The following is a 15,675-nucleotide window of genomic DNA, read 5'->3' on the forward strand; positions in this document are numbered from 1 at the left end:
TAGTATAAACAGACATTTTTCACTTGTCTTTAGTAATAGATTTTATTAAAAACTGCTTCTGTAACCTTGAAATGTGGTCCTCTGTGAGCAGCTTAAGAGGAACGGTTGTCAGCTTTCTTTTGGCTCCTGCCCCTTCCTAACAACAGAGAATTTGCTTTGCACCTGCTCCAACTGGGCTCTCAGTGATAAGCATCTTGCAAGCCCAGAAAATTGTAGTATCAAATCTCAGACCCAACTGTGAGGCAGCCCTGTCTCCGGGGCTCCCCTCCAAGAGGCGGTGCATTCACAGTTCTCAGGGGAAAAGTGCTTTCTCCCCTGTCTACTAGTGGGGCTTGAACTCTGACCTGTACTCTCCTTTTAGCTACCAGTGTGCGTGGCTCTGGAAGCAGGCTCACCCCTGGGTACTTACTGTCTTCTGCCCTGGGGTCATCAGTAGGTCAGGCGTCAGTAGCCCTGGGGTTGCTGGGGTGCCAGTAATGAGCATATTTATCTCAGGAAAGGAAATGTACCTTTCTCTTTGTTACAGTCCATCAGGTTACTCCAGAAACAAATGCAAAGTAGCATTTGCTCTATTACCTGTGATTTGGTCAGTGTCAGTATAGCCTAATATTTAAAAGTGGTTTCATTTATACCTTCCTTCATAAATTAAATAGCTTGTTTATAACTGCCAGGAAAACAAATGCTTTAAAATCAAGCTACACTCAGGAACACTTTGGGAAGAATTTAGAATAAAAATAAAAAATGCTTTATGATTATGTATGTGACATTGTAAAATGCTGGTAAGACATTCTGACCCCATTTTCATTTCAGGTTTTTCAAACAGACCGAAGGCTTTAAAAATACTCCTTAACCCGCAAAGTCACAAAAAAGAAGCTGTCCAAGTCTATTATGAAAAGGTAGAACCTCTGCTGAAGCTTGCAGGAATAAAGACTGATGTAACCAGTAAGTTACTAAGAGAATATAATTTTACCACCTTAAAAAACACGTAGAAGCAGATGACTTGTTAATGTAAACTTGGGCAGCTGCTGGCAATATATAAAGCTTCTTTATGTGGTCCCATAATCTGCAGCCAGTTCTAAAGTAATAGTTTTTTGTTTTGTTGTTTTTACTGTGCCATTTTTAGTACAGTATCAATATTTTTTTTCTTATAGGTCTTTTTCAGAACTTAATAGTTGCTAGGTATTATTTGAAAGGAAATTTTATTTTTGGTATCATCAGAGAGATGCTTGCCATTCACACATTATTTCTGCAATTTGTCAAGCAACAAATCTCTTGCTCACTTGTGTACTTAAGGATTCCTTATGGTTTTTGTTCTGACTCTGACCCCTGCTGGTTAGGTCAAAACTAAGCACTTAACTGCTGTTGAATTTGGAGAACCCAGGAGCTTACATTCATTGATTGAAATGAGAATACAATACACTTAGTTTTGCTAAGAAAAATGGAATTTTATAAATATTAAAATTAGAAAGATGGTTAGTAATATCTTTCCTGGCGTTTGGCAACCAACTATTTTTGTTTCCATGGGACTTATTTACCTATGGCTGGTTATGGAGAAGGATGGCTAGAATCTAAAAATCAGTTTTGCTAACTTTAATTTTTTTCTTTTTCTTTTTTCAAGTTACAGTCTTGCTCTGGCCCAGGCTGACCTGCAATTCACTGTGTAGTCTCAGGCTGGCCTTGAACTCACAGTGATCCTCCTACCTCTGCCTCCAGAGTGCTGGGATTAAAGGCATGTGCCACCATGCCTGGCTTTATTTTTATGTAGTTTCATTAACACAGTGGTAATTTGAAATTGATTTCAACTGATGGAGACCATTAGTAAAAATATTCAGGATGTAAGCTCACACTACATTTAGAGTCACCTAGTTGTCATAAGAAGTTTCTGGAGAAAGGATTCACAGTATGTGGTTTTGCTCAGCTATAATGAAGGAAGATAAGTTTTACAATGTAAATCTGGTCATAGAAACACAGTGATTTGAAGGAATTGGCATAAATGGAGGTTCCACAAAGGCAGAAGTTTAACTCTGAAGATATCTACTACAATGAAAATTAAAGAGAAATTTTCATGAAAATTGAAGGAGAACCAAGCATGGTGGTGGTACACCACAGTATTCCCAGCACTGGAGAGGCTGAGACCCAAAGATTGTGAGTTTGAGGCAAAATTGGAATATGCAGAAAGACCTTATCTTAAGAAACAATCAAACACAAATATCAAAAGCAAAGGAACTCAAGATGAATTTTTAAATTATTTATTTGAGAGAGTGAGAGGGAAAGAGGAAGATAGAGAATGGGCACACCAGGGCCACTAGCCACTGCCAACAAACTCCAGACACATACACCATCTTGTGTGAGTATTGGGGAATTGAACCTGGGTCTTTTGACTTTGTAGACAAATGAATTAACCAGTAAGCCATCTCTCCAGCCCAAGATTAATTTCATAATTGAAATAAAGATATAGTGAAAAGATTAGTTTTCATGCTTATGACTTAGCTTACTAAGAGGTGATTCAAAAGGAAAAGAGAAAATTCATGTTTATTCTTGCTTTCTCTTGACAAGTTATAAAGATTGGTTGAAGAAAAACAACAGATATTCATATTGGGATGATGTAATTAAAGTAAACTTATTTGAAAATTGATTAACATTAATTGCTGTGTAATTTTCATATGTGAACACTATGTAACATTTTGACATGGGAATTGCTATGTATCAATCAGTTTGTTAATCTTTCACTAGAGCTACACCCTATAGTAGCTTGGATTTGGGAGACTAAGGCAAGACGATCACTTGAGACCAAGCATTTGAGATCAGACTCAAGCAAATAACCTCTTGTTGAGTGCTTGCTTTGTACAGAATGAAAATTGAGTAAGTTGCCATCCTTATTATTTAGTGATATTTAAGATATTGGGAAGTCAAATAGATACTAAGCATTCCAACTTTGGTAGAAACAGCAGAACTATAATATGTGAGAGTGGTATTCATTTTGATAAGAGAACTAAAAAGCATGTGAACTTGACAGTTTTTAAGAAGCAAAAAAAAAAAAAAAAAATGCAGACAAGGGACCAAGTACTACATTGTAGCAGGCATGTATAGGTGGGGAAGAAGAGAAAAATAGAGGGTGTCAGGGGAATGCAATATTTTGTGAGTTTTTTTTATAGCCTTGGGTCTATCCTTGCTTTGAGATCATCTTAAGTCTGGTTCATTTTATCCTTATAAAATAGCTGTCAGTGGTCTTTTTTTTTTTTCTTATTCATGCTTAGTAAGATGTTTAGAGGCATATATATTTGAGAAAGGAAAACCCAGTGGCATGCATCAAAATTTCTTTGTTTGGTTTTGGTTCTACAAAGGCAGTGTATGTGTGCAACCTTAGCTAATGAAACTCTTTTTAGGAACTGAGGATCATCTCCCACTTCCCAAACATGCCTGAAGTAAATCTGGATTCTTTTAAGGGGGAAGAAGTGCAAAGCAACAATGCATTCAAAGAAAGCTTGAGTCCAAACTATGCGTGTATCTACATGCTACACTGGTTCATAGCTGGCGTAAACTTTAAAAAAAATGTAGTGTTGTAATCTGGCTTGGTTGAGACACCTTCACCAGTGGAATGAGGATTAAGGGCAGAGGGGAAGGGGAAGAATAGGGAGAATGGGAGAGAGGGAAAAAAAGAAGAGAGAAAAAGAGAGAAAGAAAGATTAAGAGAGAGAGAGAGAAAGAAAAAAAAAAGATTGAGATAGAAGCAAAGGAGACCTGGGTAGAGCTGAGGAGAAGCTGGTGATAAGAATGTATTGTTCTGCTGGGCATGGTGGTGCAAGCACTTGGGAGGCAGAGGTAGGAGGATTGCTGTGAGTTCAAGGACACCCTAAGACTACAGAAGGAATCCCAGGTCAACCTGGCCTAGAGTGAGACCCTACCTCGAAAAACCAAGAACAAACAAACAAAAAAAGAATGTATTTTTCTTCTTACAACAATTGTAGTGGAGAATGAAATATGTCCTAGGTTATCTTCCAAATTCCTAATTATGATTTACTATGTTAACACCCAAAAATTAAATTTTTAAAATAGAACACAATTGAGATATTACATGAAGCAAATATCAAATTAATTTTTGAATTTGTGCAAAATAGTTAATTATTTGCTACCTAACACTCCTCCTACAGGCAAACTTATATACTGCGTTATAAATTTATTTAATATTTATCTAAAAATGTTTCCTATTTTGGGTCAGAAACTGAATAAACATGTGGATACTTGAAATGTTTTAGTCTTCTTGCCTATCTTAGAATGTTGTTTTATGAAATCAGTTTGCATGTCATAAAGTGCTATAAAATTATGGCCATAAGGTTATGTGTTTCACTTTCATAATACTAATACGATTTAATTTACATTTTATTTAATGAAAAGACATAAAAAGTAATACAGATCTTCTGCATGTCTGCTGTCCTAACATGTTCAATTTAGACTCACCAGTGCACAACAGAATATGTGTTATCTAAATTGTGTATCATGATTAATTCATTAGGAAATCTTGCTATATAAATATGATGCATGACTTGAAAAATTGCAGCTATGTATTTACTATAACTAACCATTTCCATTTATTTATTTATGTATAACAGAAAGAGAGAGGCAGACACAGAGAGAGTATGGGCATGACAGAGCTTTCTGCCACCACAAATGACCTCCAGATGCATGTGCCACTTAGTGCATCTGGCTTTGCATGTGTACTGGAGAATTGAACTCAGATTCTTGGGCTTTGCAGGCAAGCATCTTAGCCACTGAGCCATCTCTCCAGCCTCTGTATATATTTTCTCTAGCCTCTGTATATATATTTTTAAACTTGTCTCTCACCACTTTATTAAAAATATTCTTACTACTTCCATTGTGATTTGTGCTGATACTCTAATTAGTTCTGAATATAGATCAGCATCTTTTGCTATATTGGAGCTAAAATTTCAGGTCATATTCTAACATACTGTGACTGTCACTAATATCATATTATCTAATAACAGCATTAGCAGATATTTTTGAAAAACCTCAAAGAAATGGAAACACTTCTCTGGTAACTATTTGGTAGAGGGATCAAAGAAGAAAATGAGTGGTATGCCTCTGCTGGTGTGTGATATTTCTTCCTCTCACTCCCAAAGCAAAGCATGTTTTAGAGATTATATCATTATAAGTATGAATAATATTTTGAAAGGTCATCGATAGGCTAATTTATAAGCAAAAAGGTAAAACATCAAAGAGGCTGAGAAATCAGAGAAAAGCACATCAGAGCCCATATGGTCCCACTTCCCTATGTGGTGTAGCATAGTTAATGTGTGTGATACTTCTCAAGGATGTCTTAGCATCCTACACCAGGGGCAAGGTATGTGATTATTAAACAATTATATTTGGCTTTTTAAAAAATTTCAGACTCAGGGTACTGTTATGCAGGTACAATCCTTTATGTTGACTTAGCACAAAGGTGCCTTTGCTTATGAAGCGAATCAGCCTAAGGTCACCTGGCTTGTGAATAGTTCTGGCATTGAATGTTCATCAGGTACCCTACTGCTTTTCTGCTAGATATAAATATTTGCTAGGGACAACATAGAGAAATTGAGAGTTGACCGTTGCCTCCTTGCAGTTGTTACCAACTGGAGTCAATGTTATCTTTGGTAGTGAGATATAATGAATGTATTCTATTATATAAGAATCCCTGAGCTCTCTACCCTTGATCTCAGTGGCCACAGTTAGTCTTACTTAGTCACTTTTCACATTGACTAAGGTGCCAGACCTTATCAAGGTCATTACCGTTATCATTGCCAGTGACTGCTCTTTGAGTGTGGCCACATGCATTCACAATTATTTACAGCCTAATTGTGAGTGCATATGGCCAACAGTGTTTCCAACATTCATATGTGAATAAGATGGATGAAAAAGTATCCATGGAGACAGTGAAGAGTCATTGGTGTCATTTATGGAATGAAGTGAAGGAAAACATGTTTGAAAAAGAACTTTCTGAGTATAGTGGGAGAGAATTTGAGGGAGACTAGAGAAGAGGCTATCATAGCATACACAGGAGATGTGGTGAGAACCATCTTGAGATCAACGACTGTGGGTAAAGAATGGAGGCTGCAGCATGATTTGAAAACTAATGGTGGCGTGTTGCTATGGAGAGTGTAGAGAGTAGAGGGAGGGAGACAGAACTGAAGAAGTCCTTTCCTGTCTTCAGGAGTGGAACTGGAAAATAATGAAATTTGAAAGTACACATTTGGGTTCTATTTTGAGCTTCCTGAATTTGAAATCCTGTGGGGTAGGTAGAACATGGTTTCCCAGTATCCTGTCCCATAATAAACTTTGTCATCAGGCAGGACAAGTTTCTTTCATGTCCAAATTTTATTCATTCTATTTTACTGAAAATTCAACATCAGTATTCAATATCAATATCAAGACATATTTTCCTCTAGTCTTATTGAGGCAGTAATTTTTTTTTTTTTTTTTTTTTTGCCAAAAGGTAGAGGATTCCAGCAGAGGGAACTGTGTTCAAAGATCAGTCAATTGTGGAGACTACAAATATCTGTCTCCCCAGTGCTGGGACTATAGTCATTCACTGCTGTAGCAGGCTGTTACGTGACTGGTGGATACTGAATTCAGGACCTGATGATTGCAGGGGCAAGCATACTATGGACTGAGCCATTTTTCCAAGACCCTGGCAATCCACTTTTAATGAATAGTCAGAGAATCATGGTTTGAACCTGAGTCTTTCTGCTCTAGAGACCATAAGAACCAATCTAAACAAATGTTTGATTCTTTCTACTTTTAATAGTTCAAGTCATGCTTCATCCCTTTTTCCTATCTTGTTTTTGTCTATGACCATTAACTACTATTTCCTGATATATATTCAAATATCATTGTTAATTAGTGTATTTTACATATCTCCAGAATGAAAAATCTCTAAGAACAAAGACCATTCATTTTGTTAATACTACCAAAAACATTGGATACTCATGGGCTCCCTAGATGGGTGTATTTCAATGTTTAAATTTTTGTTCCAGCTATGATTTTATTTATCATGTACAATTTCCCTTAAAAGTACTCTTCCTGGACATGTTATATTAAAGTATAGTCAAATACCATTTGCAACATCAAGGAGAATTTAGAATATTTTAAATTTTACCTAAGTAAATACCTCTTTGGTATAAAATAACTTTAAAGCTAATTTTATGCCATATATATATATTATATATATGCTATATATATATATATAATATTTGATAAACTGATTTGCATCATTAATTGTTCTTCAGAATATCTTTATTATTTTTAATTTGCATACATAAGATATTCTATTCTTTGGTATATTAAGGCTGTAACTACTTGCTATGGTTATAAATGAATGATCAACACTCAGCTTTTATGATAATATTGCCTTGCAACTTTATTAATATTTTATATTTCATTTTCTTACACTTCCCTGAATGAAATTTAATGTAAGTTTTATTCATGTGCATGTTAGCAGCATTTTGAATAAGCTCGGGGAGAATTACAAAGTAACAGTGTTGGATAGTGATTCTCTTGGACACCAAGACTAATAATTTTTAACAATATCTAAAAGCATTGTAGGCAAAGCTTGAACCACGCTGGCACCAGGGACAGACAGGCATGAAAGATTAATGTAATCTTGCATATAATGATGCACATTCTTACACAGAAAATCCATCTGCAGAGCCATATCAGTCAGTAGACATCTTTGATGGGTGGATACAGCTGGGCTGCCTCTTCTGGCAGAGATGCCCAGAAAATGCTAAATGTGCTGGTGATGCTCTGTGCCATCTGCAGTGTGCCCGCTCATCCTGTTTCACTGGTGTTTTCAGTGCTGTACAGGGCATCAGTGACTGTTGCGACAACTATACGGTATGACAGATTCATTTCCTCCAAGGACTTGGGCTCTGGTGCGCCTGTGTGTCACCCTCCCCCTGGGTTTGGGTCTCTTATCATTGGTGTTGGCTTCACTTTATATTATCACATCCAACTCCTCCTTTTTTTAGTCTAGCAGTTCCAGACACATAATCTTCTGGTATGTAAATCTTACTCTAACCTTTCAAGTAATTTATTCATGTAAGGTTGCCAAAGTCATTTAACATTGACTGTTCAGTGCCAGCTAATACGCTGTATTTTCAAAATACTCCTGCTCTGAGGCTTCTGATTTAAAGGAAATGTGTCTTATTTAGGGAATGCTAAACAAACAGGCACTAAGATAACTTCTCTAAACACTGTATGTTGGATATCCCCAAATGACTTTTGTTGGAACAAATGTATAACCTTCTTTTATATGAAGCTGTAAAATACACCAGGCAATTTTCCTCTCTTTACTATAATTAAAATACAAATATTTAAGAATAAATGTTTTATGACCTGGCCATATGTTATTCATATTATTTTTCCAAATCAGGCTAAGAAGTATAATCATTATTTAAGATTTTCACTTTTCTGTTTTATTTTTTAATAGTAACTGAATATAAAGGGCATGCGGTTTCCCTACTTAATGAATGTGAACTCCAGGGATTTGATGGGTAGGTTACATTGTTAATATTACATGTTCTTTATATATTATGTTATTAAATGTTTTTGTTAGTTTTTAGTCACCTACTTGAGACCTATAATTTAAGTATCTGTAATATATATAATCAGGCTGTTTGGTGTGCATCTATGCAGTAATAATTAATGGTAATATGGCATGATCATCCACCTCAGCAACTGACATAGAAAAGCAAAAAGAGATATTTAATTAAATATGTTGGGAAATTACAGTATATTACCCTATGCTTAATGTTCATTGATTCTATTTATCATTACTGTTTTGGCTCTTAAAATGTGAGTATTAAGAAGAATATTGTGAAAGATATGGTCATATGGTACAACCATGCTATGGTCCTCTTTTGTAGTTTGTTGGAAGTTTTAATAGCTATCAATAGTTAACCTTGCTATGATTCATTGAGGTATATATATATATTTACAATTCTATGATTTTTAGAACAAATGATGCTAATTTTAATTATCTCATAGCTTATTGAATAAGTAGATGTGCTATTCACATTAGAAACTATTGTTTACAATGCATTGCTGGAGTATGCAGAAATTGCTCAGTAACATTTCAATATTTGGGAAAAAAACAAATGATATTCATTTAACAGCCATAACTAAAAGGTGACTTGATGTGAAACAGTGCTGCATTGGTACATATGACTAAAACATGTTCCTTTTGGGAGAATGATTTTGCAATAATGGACACCCGAGAGTGTATAAAGGTGGCATGTGAATTGTTTGGGTCATATAGAGATGGAGAGAGATCAAGGAAAGACCTATGAAGTCAAGAAAGGCAGTTGGTCTGTACTGTTACCACAATGAAAGGCATTAATCTTTCCAAAGGCAAGAATTGATGAAGCCAAGTAAAGCACTGACAGTGTTGCTTTTCAGCAATGCATACTGTATTTTGATGAGGAAAAAAAAAAAAACAAACCAATATCATAGATACTGAGGTGTAAAGTTTGGCAAGTAAAACATAATTTAGCAAAACATAATTTAATCCAGGGGAATAAATCTATATGGCAATATTATATAAGCAAAAAGATAAAGAATAAGAGGTAGCTAATTATTTTAAAATTTCATACTTAGTCATGGAGAGAAGGAATAGTACTACATTTAATAAATCTTGAGGGCGGGAGAGGTGGCTTAGCGGTTAAGCGCTTGCCTGTGAAGCCTAAGGACCCCAGTTCGAGGCTCAATTCTCCAGGACCCACATTAGCCAGATGCACAAGGGGGCGCATGCATCTGGAGTTTGTTTGCAGTGGCTAGAAGCCCTGGCATGCCCATTCTCTCTCTCCTTTTCTCTCTCTCTCTCTCTTTCTTTCTCTCTTTGTGTGTGTCTGTTGCTCTCAAATAAATAAAAAATGAACAAAAAAATTAAAAAAAGAAATCTTGAATAGGTAAAGTTTAAGGAAAGTACTAAGAGTATTATGTTCAATGAGTACATGAAAATTGCTGTGTTGTAGTGAGAGATTGCACTGAAATTTGATTATATAAATAATGAGGATGATGGCTATGAGAGATATGAAATGTGGACTTGTTCAGTAGTGACATGAAGTGTTCTGCTTAAGGTGGTATCTGCAATGCATTCTCTTGGTGATTATCTTATGACAAAGGATTAAGAAGGACTTTGTAGAATGAAGAATGACAATCACACAAATTAAGTATAGTAATTGTTTTCTCATTTCCCAAGCACATTCAGTTTTTATTTCCCATGTGTTATTATTTTGCACTGTGTGCTACATGAAAATTAGAACCTCCAGTTGTTACTCACATATTTTTTAACAAATTGTTCTAACTGCTGTAGAAACTGCATTCTTTGATTTGCTACCATATTCTAAAATATGCTGCTTTACTTTGGCTTTATAAAATTTGACCTTTCTATTAGAATTCAACTATGTTACATAATCTTTTATGGAGTTTGTTTATTTTCATGGGTTCAGTTTTGCTAGTAGGAATTGATATAGAGGTTGGTTTAATAATTTTAATAAAGGTAACTTTAAGTCTTCTCACTTAGAAATGTATAGAGCATTGTGTGAGAAAAATGGAAATATGATTTCATTAGGCACTCAATAAATAATTTCCTAAGTAGATTAGATTTTTTTTCAGAAACATAGTGTCCTATAGTAGTGTGTTTCCCTGTCCCTAATCCTGCTCAAAAAATAGCCCTAAGAGCATTTTTTCAGAACATGTACAGAGGAGATTTAAGAATGGGGTAAATAACCCAAGATGCCATTTCATTTTATGAGAGATGGGATCTTATTCCTTCAAGAACTTTGGTCTTTGGCATTTCTGCTGACTGTAACAGAACTACTGATAGGAAGTGGCTAGAAGGTTTCTAGACACAGGGCAGAGAAGCTATATGCAAAAAAGCGTCCATGTATCTTAACTAAATGAAATGATTTGGTTAGTGATGTTTAAGAAATTATCTTTCCTAAGGTTTTGGAGTTTTAAAAACTGCAAAAGCACATAAGTTTTATGAAGACACGTTGTGACATATTTTTACAGGAAACAGAAATAGTCTATCAGTACTCATGACAGCTGCTGCCCCACTCCATTGTGTTCTAGAAAACACTGTCAAATCCACTGCTAAAACCTGGGGGATCTTCAGATTCCATATTGCCCCTTATTTACACTAGTCTTGAAGAGAAAGTTTTGTAAATGAAAAGAAAATAGTAATGTAATTTTGTATGTTCCAAGCAGTAACAGTTGCATTTATAGATGCAATTATTATACCAACTTATAGCTTTTATTCCATTACAAAAATATATTAGTTATTTCCCTTTTGATTCAGGTTTTTGTTTGTTTGTTTGTTTTCAAGGGAGGGTCTCACTCTAGCTCTGGTATGATTCATTTAAAAAAATTATTGGATTATATCATCTTTTTCTTTTGTTCATCTTATCATTAGATAGGTCCATAATAAACAAGGCATTATTAAGTAATATTCACATTTTCTCAGGTTGACTATGGTATTTGTATTACTAAGGTAAAGATAAAATTTCTTTCCAAAAAGAAAACTTTGAATCAAAATTAATACTTCACAGTTCAAAAATGATATCAGAGAATAAACAAATATAAAGCAGTCACTTTACAAAGTCTGTATTACTACTTTAGAAAGGGAAGTAAAATATTATACCCCATTCTACTTTTATAGACAAAGTGATACATCAGCATTTTACTTATTCAGAGACAAGATTTACCACATGTAAAGGAATACTTGAGTAACTCCTATTTAGTTAAATGACCTCATTACATTAAATATATTTTGGATTGCGTAAATGTACCCAAATATTCATCTTAGTGATATATTAGTTTATTTTCTCTTTGCTGTGACATAAAACCTGGCAAAAAGCAACTTAGAAAGGAATTATTGTTTGACTCAAAGTTTGAGATGATATTGTTGATTATGGTAGGAAGGTATTAGAGCAAAAATATAAAAGGTTATCACATTGTATCCATAATGAGCCAGGAGAGAAAGAAATGAATGCTGATCCTCAGTTTGCTTTTCCTTTTGATTCCGTCCAGGACCCCAACCTATAAGGAGAATGGTGCTGCCCACATTCAGGTTGTATATCAATGAGCAGAAGCAGCTTAGAGAAGGAGTTTGTGTTGGTTTACCCTCTCAGTCATGGTGGGGGTAGTGTCACAGGAACAGCAAGTAGGTGCCGCATCATCGCACCAGCAGATTAGAAGTAGAAAGAGAACAGCAAGCAGGGATGAGCTTTAACACCTCAGGGCTTGCCCCTGTGACATGCTTTCTCCTGCAAGATCCTACCTCCTAAGTGTTCCACAACCTTCCCTAACATCATCCCCAGCTGGGGATTAACTATTCAAACACATTAGTCTATAGGAAACATTTTATATTCAAACAACCACAGGGTGAATCTTCCCTTCTCAGTTAACCCTGTTTGGAAGTATCCTCATAGACACACACAGAATATAGTGGTTCTAAATCCAGTTAAGGTGACAATGAACATTAACCATTGCAGTAATATAGTAATTGTTTAATTATTTTAATTTATTGTTTCATGTTAGTTTTATTGATGTTGAAAGTAGTAAACTGCCTATAAGTCTATTCTCTTTGGGTTTCATATGTAGAAAATGATGATATATTTAATAATATGTGCAGTTACTGGTAGAACGACTACTTAGTCTTTCTATGCCTTAGCTCCCTAATGTGTATGTAGAGTCTATTAGTATCAACCATATACAGCTCGTGTTTAAATTAGTTACTACACATAGAGTGCTGAGAATAGTGCTTAATAGTGATATTCATTAACTGACACTCACTAATAATAATTATTATTCACTGCTACTTTATTGTTAAGAGTTATTATGTGATGTGAAATGAGTTAGCATAATGAGGATGCAGTCATTGGCTTTATGTGTTGCCATACCATGTATGCAATAGTCAAGTTTTTTTTTTTTTTTTTTTTAATTTATTTGAGAGCTACAGACACAGAGAAAGACAGATAGAGGGAGAGAGAGAGAATGGGCGCGCCAGGGCTTCCAGCCACTGCAAACGAACTCCAGATGCGTGCGCCCCCTTGTGCATCTGGCTAACGTGGGACCTGGGGAACCGAGCCTCGAACCGGGGTCCTTAGGCTTCACAGGCAAGCGCTTAACTGCTAAGCCATCTCTCCAGCCCAATAGTCAAGTTTTTTGACGCTTGTTTACTTTTATTTTTGAAGAGTTTACATGGTCCTGTGAATCACACACAAACATCAGCATGTACACAAATATGGATCAAGATTTTTGCAAAGTTGATACAGTATTTGTAAATGTCATGGAGTGTTTTGAATCAAACAGATAATATTTAAATCTAACTTTAATGATTTAACCATTATGAAGGTGGGACTAATGCCTATTGCACAGAAAGTAATCCTGCTGATAAATATTTTATCTGATGTATAGTTTATTCTCAGTGCATATATTCCTTTTCCTGTTAATTGGTCAACATTATGTGAACCCCTGGAATCAGTTCTAACATGAAAATAGAAATAATACCCCGAACCATAATGAGCTGGCCCTTGCTTTTTAAGTACAATGGTCCTGGGTTGCCCAGGGTATATGGAGCCATAATTTTTACCATCAGCTAATTGAGGGGAATAAAAGGCTGAGAGGACATTGGTGGGAAGTGATGGGGTATAGGCTTTCAGTCTCTGACCAACATTCTTAGGAGTGTCCTTAATATTGGGAACAAGTAAATCCTGCTGATTGATTATAGCCCATGGACAGTTTAAAAAAATGAATGTTAGCCACTAATATGAATAAATTCATAGTCTTTCCCAAGAATCTCCAGTTTCTCTAGAAAAAATAGAAACTTTTTTTTTTTTTTTTTTTGGTAGGCCTCCCGTGCAAGTGGGCTGTGACTGAGAGCCGACTTCCCTTCACATTGAGTGCACTCTCTCATTCTTGCTGGGCTTTTTGAGTTGTGACACCTACTTCGAATAATACACAATCTTCCTTTTGGATAAACTGTTAACATTTTGATAGGATTATTTTATGTATTCAAACTATAAAAGATTATTAAAATTATGATATTATAATGTTTATAATATTTGTGAATCCCTTATCCTCAAACGCTACTTACCATAATGTCTTAAAAATTATAGTCCAACCTATGCACGAAGGGTTGTTCAACTAAATTTACAAGTGTCATAATGTCACAGAAATGGAAGCCAGGCCAAATTTGAGATTACTATGTTCATAAGCTAGTGATAATTGATAATTAGCAGTTCATCTAATGAAGCTTCCTATTTTATATGATTTCCCTATATTGAAATGCTTGAAGGTATGTAATTATGCACACGGTCTATGTAAGGTTAGTAAAGAATTTTAAAGACTAGATTTCATGAACAACAATTATTTTGATGCTTTGTTTACTTTCTTTTTGCTAGTGTTGTCTGTGTTGGAGGTGATGGATCTGCTAGTGAAGTAGCCCATGGATTGCTTCTTAGAGCTCAGAAGATTGCTGGGATGGACACAGACCACATCCGAACTCCTGTCAGAGCACAGCTTCCACTAGGCATAATACCAGCAGGCAAGGAGCAGCCATATATTTTGGTCAACCCTCTTTCATCGCTCCATTTCTTACTTCCTCACTGAGAGAGTATGCCATAAGTCAAACATACAGACTAAGTCTGAGAGAGAGCTGTACTTGGCATATGGCTTCCATTAGGGAATGTGAAGCTTAGGGCAAGTCATTTAATCTTTTTGAGCTTCCTTTTTCTATAATAGAAGAATAGTCCATAGTATTCATTTCATTAGAGGTTATTATAATACTAAGTTAGATGACTGCCAAGGTTTATACCTACTTATACAATCAATTGATTGAATTATTGTCCTACTTTACATCTAAAGGTCTAATGGTACCAATTAAGAAACTTTAAAACAAGTGACTCTGAAAAAGCTGTTTACAATGTTATAAGAGGTAAAATATGGGCCACACCGAATTGAAACATTAACAGATAACCTTGAGAACACAAACAGTTTCTTCCTGCCTGGAGAGAGAAAATAGGTCCTAGAGGGTAAACTCCTTCAAGGCAAGGCTCACTGTCTCTCATCCACCCACAGGCATGTCTCCGCAACATAGGGAATGCACAACAATGTAATACAGAGTAACACATACATAATCTAAAATGATGGCAATGGGCTGGAGAGATGGCTTAGTGGTTACGTGCTTGCTTGTGAGGCCTAAGGACCCTGGTTCGAGGCTCAGTTCCCCAGGACCCACGTTAGCCAGATGCACAAGGGGTTGCACGCATCTGGAATTCATTTGTAGTGGCTGGAAGCCCTGGCGCGCCCATTCTCTCCCTCTCTCTCCCTCCCTGTCTCTCTCTCTCTCTCTGCCTCTTTCTCTCTCTGTCACTCTCAAATAAGTAAATAAAATAAAAAGAAAAGAAAATGTCAGTACCATGGGCAAAATACCTCCCAGTGAGTTATTAAAAAAAATGATGGCAATGAGTTATTTCTCTTAACTACGAAACTAAAAAAAAAAAAAAAAAGCAAAGAGCAAAGGCAAGCCTTGGAAGTGCTTGAGGAATGGAAAAGATGCCTCAGACAGGATATGCCATAATATCAAAACAAACAATCCCGATGATGGAAGCTTCCCCA

At 35.8% G+C, this 15,675-nt stretch overlaps 1 protein-coding gene across 1 annotated transcript in view; it reads left to right on the forward strand.

Annotated features, from left to right (window-relative positions):
- Cerkl (ceramide kinase like) overlaps nt 1-15,675 on the forward strand; it is a 121,860-nt gene that overhangs the window by 79,665 nt on the left and 26,520 nt on the right. Inside the window, exons 3-5 of the mRNA XM_045147054.1 lie at nt 811-942; nt 8,483-8,546; nt 14,460-14,602. Of these exons, the coding sequence (XP_045002989.1) occupies nt 811-942; nt 8,483-8,546; nt 14,460-14,602 (339 nt within the window). The remainder of the gene's footprint in view (nt 1-810; nt 943-8,482; nt 8,547-14,459; nt 14,603-15,675) is intronic.

The sequence above is a fragment of the Jaculus jaculus genome, chromosome 4, assembly GCF_020740685.1.
Source record: "Jaculus jaculus isolate mJacJac1 chromosome 4, mJacJac1.mat.Y.cur, whole genome shotgun sequence".
Lineage (NCBI taxonomy): Eukaryota > Metazoa > Chordata > Mammalia > Rodentia > Dipodidae > Jaculus > Jaculus jaculus.